This window comes from Myxine glutinosa, chromosome 8, assembly GCF_964187855.1.
Source record: "Myxine glutinosa chromosome 8, kmMyxGlut1.1, whole genome shotgun sequence".
Lineage (NCBI taxonomy): Eukaryota > Metazoa > Chordata > Myxini > Myxiniformes > Myxinidae > Myxine > Myxine glutinosa.
Window position 1 is genome coordinate 83,982,462 of NC_136268.1, and position 8,125 is coordinate 83,990,586.

General features: G+C 41.5%; 2 protein-coding genes across 8 annotated transcripts in view; one reads left to right on the plus strand and one right to left on the minus strand.

Moving 5' to 3' along the window:
* Nucleotides 1-8,125, plus strand: part of LOC137432649 (F-box only protein 25) — a 742,106-nt gene that overhangs the window by 119,241 nt on the left and 614,740 nt on the right. The window lies entirely within an intron of this gene.
* Nucleotides 1-8,125, minus strand: part of LOC137432647 (transcription factor GATA-6-like) — a 48,619-nt gene that overhangs the window by 33,814 nt on the left and 6,680 nt on the right. For 4 of the 7 annotated variants that reach the window (XM_078783454.1, XM_068124736.2, XM_078783453.1 and 1 more), the window contains exons 3-5: nucleotides 5,351-6,272; nucleotides 2,098-2,264; nucleotides 1,210-1,338 (exon numbers count right to left, since the gene is read on the minus strand). In XM_078783454.1, coding sequence (XP_078639580.1) covers nucleotides 1,210-1,338; nucleotides 2,098-2,264; nucleotides 5,351-6,209 — 1,155 coding nt within the window. In that variant the 5' untranslated portion in view covers nucleotides 6,210-6,272. The remainder of the gene's footprint in view (nucleotides 1-1,209; nucleotides 1,339-2,097; nucleotides 2,265-5,350; nucleotides 6,273-8,125) is intronic. The other 3 variants (XM_078783451.1, XM_078783455.1, XM_078783452.1) reach the window with 1 other exon arrangement.

The following is an 8,125-nucleotide window of genomic DNA, read 5'->3' on the forward strand; positions in this document are numbered from 1 at the left end:
TTATCGTCCATGCCCAAGATGATGTAACTTACACTATTCAGAAGCATACGCAAGTTGTCGCGAAACTCCTCAAGAGATCATGAGTTGTTTGCTCACTTTGCATGAACTCTCTATCAAAAGCGTACTTTTATGTAAAATATACCTTAATTTTTACTGCCTGCATGGAAGTAGTAGAATTGTGTTCATCGAGCTTTTGCCTTCGTTTTGGAGATAAAGCTTTTACTGCCTCGTACTTCGTTTTTTGCCTTCAGCTTGGTTATAGAACAGAAAGCTGTCAGCCCGTCGAATGGGTTCGAGACCTTTAGAGTCCCAAAGGTCTGCACTTTTTCTCTTTCGGCCCCACTTGGCAAAACTCATAAAAAGTTCAGTAATTGTTGTACCCAACCAAACAAGGAACTCTCACGTTGCTCTCGACACAACTTACAGGCACAACTATGAGACTAGAATTATATTGTTAACATTGGCAAAGTATAAAATGAATGATCGTTTTAAGGCCATTTTCCCCGTGAGAGCAGGGGTGTGGCCTTGTTCGGGCACCGTGGTCCCCTTTTTGAAGCAATGTTTTATGGCCGGATGCCCTTCCTGACGCCAACCCTTAGTCGCCTCTTATGATGCGCAGGGATTACATTTAATATTAAAGTACCTATATTAAAGATTTTAAAAGTACCTATTCTAAACTGCCACACACCAGCACATTCATCCCAGCAAGCTGGTACTCAATTTGCCGATCTTGGAACTATAACAGGCTGAGTCAACCCCCTGATGTTAATTCAGCAATCGACCAGGATTCAAACTCAGGATCCTAGGATCCCAAGCCTGCACCCTAACCGCTAAGCCAACACCAGGCTGACATTGCAAAGCCAACACCAGGCCAACATTGGCAAAGTATGAATAAGAATAATGGAGCAAATGGCTGAATGACGATCTATCACAGCAAAGGATGACCTTCGTGATCAGCACTCCTAAAATATTATGGGATCTGTTTTTATAGGAAAAGTTAGGGTCTAGGAATTTTGTGGATCTTGATACTTTGATCAGAGAGCATTGAAAGCGTAGTCGTGACGCCTCGCCATTTATTATGACAATCGGCACTCTCAAGTCTGACGTCTCACAGGCCAACAAGCATTTCCTGTTTTTTTTTCTAAGTAGTCTACCCCGCAATACTTGCATAAACAATGAGCACGCATCTCTGCAAATATGGAAACTCACTCCATGAAGCTTGGTATACAGGCCACAGGCGTTACATACTGGCTCTCCCTCAGCATTGCGACGCCACAAGGTCGTGTTGGACGTTTGGCAATTCGAGCAGGAAAGACCGACTCGCCTTGAGCCCGACTGCTCCGGAAACAAAACAGGCAAACAAACCAACACAACAACTAAGGATACAAGAATGAACAAGTGTGTTATAAATAAATACGGGAAAAAACAATGTTTTGATTTGTGTTACTATCATCTAGCCAGTTCTGAGGAAATAACTATTTTTTATTTTGCTATACTTTTTATTACTGTAAGCTGTTGCTAGATCTATTTGTCATTAGGACATCACATTGACATTTCATTGGCTGTTGTTTAGCAGTACCAGTCTCTTTCTGTACACCTAGAATTTGGCCGGAAGGAATTTGTAACTTGGTTGGCTGATTGGCGCACGATGGCCTACACTTTTTGGAAGTTACCATGAGGTCTTTAACATCCACTAGTGACTGTTAGCAGAAGGGACATGTACCTCCACATGCCTTCCAAAAGAACTCTACGATGCAACAACACCCTGCCTGCAAAATATCACAACAACCAATTTGGAGTCGGATCCTGTGCCACTAAGAATGAATGAAATCGAAGCTAGAATAGACATCGCAAAGGTAAATATGCTACATCTGAACTATCTTGGCAGTCCCATAATAAGACAACAAATTAAATATAACTTTACATATAGTAAGGATTGGCATGAGAGCTCAGCACAAGTGTGCTCATCTCCAAATTTTCTAGTCTGGGTTAAAATCTGGGCTCTTGCAGAAAATAGGAGATGAACAATGACTTTAATAATAACAATAAAATAATGTTGAATTATAGAGTTATAGGAATGTGTTGTAAGCAGCAAACCATCCGTCGCTGAGGCTTGATGGGAGGCCGATTGAGTCCGTTCATCTTGTTATAAAGTCCACAAGCATTGCAGAGGTAATGGCCTGTACCATCGCGTCTCCACAGAGGGGTTGACATTGCTCCACAATTGACACACTCCCGGCCCTCCATGGACTCGTCCAGCATATCTGACGTCACAGTTGGAACGTCAGGAGTAGGGGGTCCCGGAAAAGGGAGAAATGCGTGATGGGTACAAAGTTCACTTAAGCAACTTGTGATTCCAATAAGTCACAAAGGTGCTTACGTAATAAAAATTATTTGGTTTTAAAACGATTCATTGACAACAAATTCTGAGAACAAACAATGTGTTGGGTGCATGACAACTTCAAGCGATTACCTGCCTATTGAGGGAAAAATAGAATAAGTAAACACCAGTTAAGTTTGGAATAAAAACAACTGTTTTACTAACATATACAGGGAATGGCTGCAGGAACTGCTCCGACGTACTCAACACGATCAAAGCGAAGGGATGAGAACAGGATGTTTATGCGAAGAATTGTTGAACAAAAAGTCCATTGACAAACGTCAAAAAGAGTAAAACTATCCGTGGAAGTGCGTTTTAAGCGAATTCCAGATTCACACAGCCGAGTACGTGATATTATATTATACTTTCTGCTGCGGAGTTATACACGGCATGCCAGAGCCGCATTACCGTTAACCTTGAGTCAGCGAGGCCGCAGCGCAAACACGCGCGCTCTTATCCAAATCGATCCGCAAGTAGATCCAAGCACCTGGTAGGAAGTATGGATCCGTGCGAAACGAAAGAGCCGTTCCCATTCCCAAACTAGCCAAATGCGCAAGGGAAGTTTTGCTTCGAGCTTTATTTTAATGGTCTCCTCTTGCCAGCCATCTTTGAGGTCGTTTCATTTTTAATTCAATCCGATTTCAAGGGATTTCAGGACATTAAAATACATATCCAAGAAACATCTTAAACAACTCATCTTTTCCTCAAATTAAATTTGTGGCCACTCCAGTTTTACCATCAGTTTTACAATCAGTTTTTATCATTCGTCCCATAGGTTAACTTCAAGAATGTGTGCTTTATATGGTCGCACGACTGTCCTCAGAAAAACATTATTACCTCTTTGTGATTGCTATATTTCCACTGACATTGAAAGTAACAGATGATGGCCATGTGAAAAGTTCTTAGATGTAGAAAAGGAAAAATAATGGTGATTGTGCAGTTTCAAGGATAAAATGTAAAAAATAAAAAGTGCAAAAAAACAAAAAACTAATTTGTTCAATTGAAAACTTTAGTTTAATGTCTTTTTCACAATACGGTAAAAACTATGACGACGATGATTGGTTTTGCTCTTTTGATTGTTGTTTTTATTGTTAAACAGGGCATCTATGTGGAGTTTAAAAACAGTTTGAACCAAGAAAACAAAATGTTTCGACATTGCTTTCCAATTGTGACATAATAGAAAATGAGACTCTAAAACATTTCCAGCTCACCCTTTAATTGTGCATATTACTATTTGTCAGTATTTGATGTTTGAATAATGTAATTATCATATGAGAACAAGTAATTCATTATCATATCTTGTATTGCAGGCTTTGAAGCAAGATAACTCCTTATCATTATCTAGGGCATAGTAATGATTTCGCTCAAATAAACATTTTAGTGGAGAATTCTTGCATTAAGAAGTACAATCATATTTAATAGTAATAAACAAACACCAGGGTAGTAGTTTATAGTTGTGTCGAGATTCAAACCCATGATTGATGGTTAAGAGACGAGTACGCATAACTCTCGGCCATTCTGCCAACCTACGATTATAATTACCAATTGGAAATTCCCACTAAAAAATAATAATAATTCAAGTTTCATGTAAGCGTGGGTGTACAGTTTCTCTAATTTTTGGCATTCTTTACAACATCAACTACTTATGCTTCAATAACCAATTGTATGGGATGAATACGTCTGCGGCCTGGCATAGAAAGTCACTGACTGGCACCACCAATATTGTGCTTTTCCAACATAGTCCTCGAACTAGAATTATAGTCTTTTGTCTGAATTAATCAACCATTTTCTTGTTTCTTAAAAAGGGAATCAACTTAAACTTTTCAACCCTCATGCATTGAATGGTTCGTGACCGGTTCAGATTTTCCACGTAATTTTGAGCATTATTGGTTCAGTTACATCATTACTGGTCAAACTAAGTTTAAATATCCACATCTGCTCCGCACCCAGTCCCCCCTCCCCCCCCCCCCCACACCTCCACCATCTGACTATAACGCTGCACAGGAATCATGGTGTTTTGTGCAGCTGTGCACATATTGGGTCAACAATTTTGTGAACTTCCAGATTAAAAGGCAAAATAAAAAGCAGAGAAGTTTTGAGAGGGGTGACCTATTTACATCTATCTGAGTGAGCATTGTAGGAATAAGTTTGTCAACCTTCCATCCTATGGCGTTTAGCTTTTCAAAAAGTTTTGCCTTCTGCACAAAACAAAAGTAAATAAACTCCTCAACATTCTGGGAAATCATGGACAAATTGCTAGCATTGAAAGATGATTACAAGTTCTATAACTTTAGGGAAAGCCAATGAGGTTCAGGGTTTCAGAAGCGGCTCATGTAAACCGAGAAAAAAGTTATCTGCACTATACCTTATGCCAACGCTTGTAAACGTACGATATGATAGTGCGGCACGCGTAACTTTTCGAGATAGGCTGCGAACAGGGTGGTATTTTGGGTCTCCGAAGAAGGGGGTTCAGGGTTGTCAAAGAATTCCCAATACAGGATGGTAAAGGGAGTCATTAACATGAAAAAGATTTATCGGGTTTTCTTTATTATCATACCAATTCAATTGCTCGTTTACAATGATATCTTCCTCTATACTACTCGATAGCAATATTGATAAAGGATATCAAACGCCCGACTATCAGAGAGACATGATAGGTTTTATCATCTGAGCGTTGACAATGCTGTACTAACCGCCGTGGGAAGCAAAGTGAAGCTGAAGTTTCTGGTGTTTGCCCTTTGTGGGATCAAAGCAAGAGGTCGGACGAAGAGCTAACGCCAAAAACTTTTGTGTTACTTTGCTTCTCCTGGTTGTTAGCACACGTTTGAAGACTTTCAGTTGATAAAACTCTGCTTTAATTATCTGACAGTACAGACTGAAACTAGCATTGGCAAAGTCTAGTATTCCATTGTCAAAAAAGAAATACCCAGCAATAAAAACGTTTCTGGTAATGAGGATGTTCAAACTTACCTAAGGGCCGGCGTGCTGCCATGGAGTGGAGGTTATGCAGGAGAGGACTGTCAAATGCAGATGGCCAGCCGACGTCATACGTGTATGGACCTGGGTATGTACCATTTAACGGACGTGGCAACGCACCGGTGAACTGATCAACCCCTCTCACTGGCAATGTAAACGTGCCCACATCCCTTGCAGCAACCAACGGGGGACTGGGCGCTCCGAACGGGTACCGGGGTGAAAGTGGGGCCGCAGGCACACAGTGGTGTGAGGCCAGACCATAGCTACCGGCAGACATGTCGGATCCAGGCGGTGGTGGGGGAGCTTGGTGGGAACCCCACAAACTCGCGCTTCCAGGGGGTACTGATCCTTGAGCATTGCCCTGCATAGTTGGTTGCTGCAGATACGCAGGTAAGCAATGAGGGAGTGCAGAGTGAACACGTGTGCTTGGGACATACACAGGAGAAGTGGCCGCCGAAAGGAAGGTCCCCTGGGTATCTCCATGTGCATAGCCTCCCGTGCTGGTAACGTAAGATATTCCGTCCTGCACAGTAGTCCCTGCCAGAGATAAGTAAGCAGCCGTGGCACGATCAAACGCAGATACGATTGTGTCAGTGGGTCCAGCTGGTGAAGCGCTCCATGGCATGTAGCGCTCTCTACCTGGGCTGCACGGTGCACTCTGATGCTGTTGCTCTTCATCTTCAGGGCCTCCAGATGTCTCTCCTGGAACATCTGAACCCCCTCGACGTCCCTCATTGTCGCTCCCCTGAAGTTTTGAGCCAGAAGCGACGGTGAAGGCAGAATAGATGGGGCTGGATGGGTAGGCACTGCCATATGCAGTTGATGTGTCCGCTTTGCCTCTACTCTGTGCCATAGCAGGCCATGAATGGTTGACCCAGCGCGGAAGGAGGTGCCCGCGGGAGGCTCCGGATGATGCCTGTGGAACAGCAAAGATTGCCGGTTTCCCATGTGCACAAATCAGACAAACTTTCTGTTTTGAGGTTGCATGGAGTGATGTTACCACGATCCGTATCAACAACGAGGAAAACATGGCGGAAATCTTGGAGTGATTACATAATAATTGGGTGCTCATGAAACAGCAGGTATAATATACATTTCTGAGAATTCTTTTTTTTTCTCCTCTGGAGTTTTCTCTAAATCAGTTTCCTCCAGAAAAAAAACATTTTCTTACAATATATAGAAATCACCTTGTTTTTTAACCAAATAGTTTAAATGCACAAGTGTGAAAAGTTTGCATTGCACTCAACTTTGTGTGAACAGTGGCAATTTGTGTCGACATGCATTGACACGAAAGATCTTTGATGTAAATGAGATTTTAATGGAATTAAAAAGAATACTTTAAATGAGTGAAAAAAACAGTTTCTATATAAATAAATAAATAAGCTTATGGAACTGTCTAATGGTGTGTTTGTGCTTCCGCCAATATTTTACTCAAAAACTGTGTTGCACTCCATTTTGTAATTTCAATCGAAGATTGCCTTTTGGTAAAAGGTGATAATTTCCAGGTTAATTAATGCAAAGCTCAAATGCCTAAATGAGTGTTTGTTACAAAAAGTGCATCATGTAAACGTGTCATGGTGAAATGCACTTTCATGTGTTAATGTTGAAACTTGAGTTAAATATTAAAGAGTTTTGTGTAAAGTGACATGGTGTCCCATCTGCCAGCATTAGTTGATAGAAGTAGAGAAGAGAAGAGTAGGTGAGGTATCATCGGCACCGTCAAATGTCAGGCCTGGCCAGCAGGTTCTTGAAAGACTTGGGATAAAGACCTCCCCTGGCCAAGAATGTGGGAATAATTGTGGCAATTAAAGGAAGAAGAAGAAAAACAGAAAACGAAGAAGAAGAGTAATTGGTGACGTGGTATAACAGAGTTTCGGTGGGAAATGTTGTTTGAAAAATATAAAAAAATTGATGTAAACTTGTGTTAAGCATGTTTTCGTCAATGGTGCACACATATGTACATGCATGAGCATGCAAGTTTATTTCACATAAACGGCTTTGCGTAAAGACAATTTAATATAAAGTTACCATAAGTGCGTAAATGTGAAAAATGTGAAAGGTAAATGTGAAATTGGGTTGAACAGATAAACGTGGCTTTCACATAATTGTAAAGGTGTAAATTAAAGGGAGAAATTGTTTGTTAAAAAGGTGCCTGAAAACCAGATTCGGTGAGTGTCGAAAAAGTGACCGTGTAAAAGTAAATTAGTGTAATGTGTAAAAGTGAGTACATGTAAATGTGCAGACACGTCCACGATCACCGATGCAATCGTCGGGAGCCTTTTTTTCCCCCGCAATTACTTTTATTTCAATTGCTGGCGCCGATACGACGAGCACGTCTGTCTCTGTCTGTCTGTCTTTCTCTTTCTTTCTCTCTCTCTCTCTTGACAATAAACGAGTCCAGAGATAGCTCCACAAATAATCCACCAAAAACTTTCCACCAAACTCTCGGGAGAAGATTCAAGGAGATAGTGTCTGGTTAATCATGAAGATGCGGCGCCGGCCCATGGTAAACTGCGTGATCGAAAAAGTAAACAAAGGCTGAGACATGTTCGCCCTGCACACAACGGTGAGCAATGTCGGCAGGCCTCTTTAGATCCCGAGGAGGGATAAAAGGCATTGTTGTCATTGCTATTGTTATTGTTTGATAATTTGAATTTTCCTTTTTCTGCCATCGATGCTTTACTGTATGCGGGTGGTGATAGTGATGACGAGGTTTGAACCTATTGTGGAGAGATGAAGGGGACTTCCATCCCCCTTCCCCCATTCACC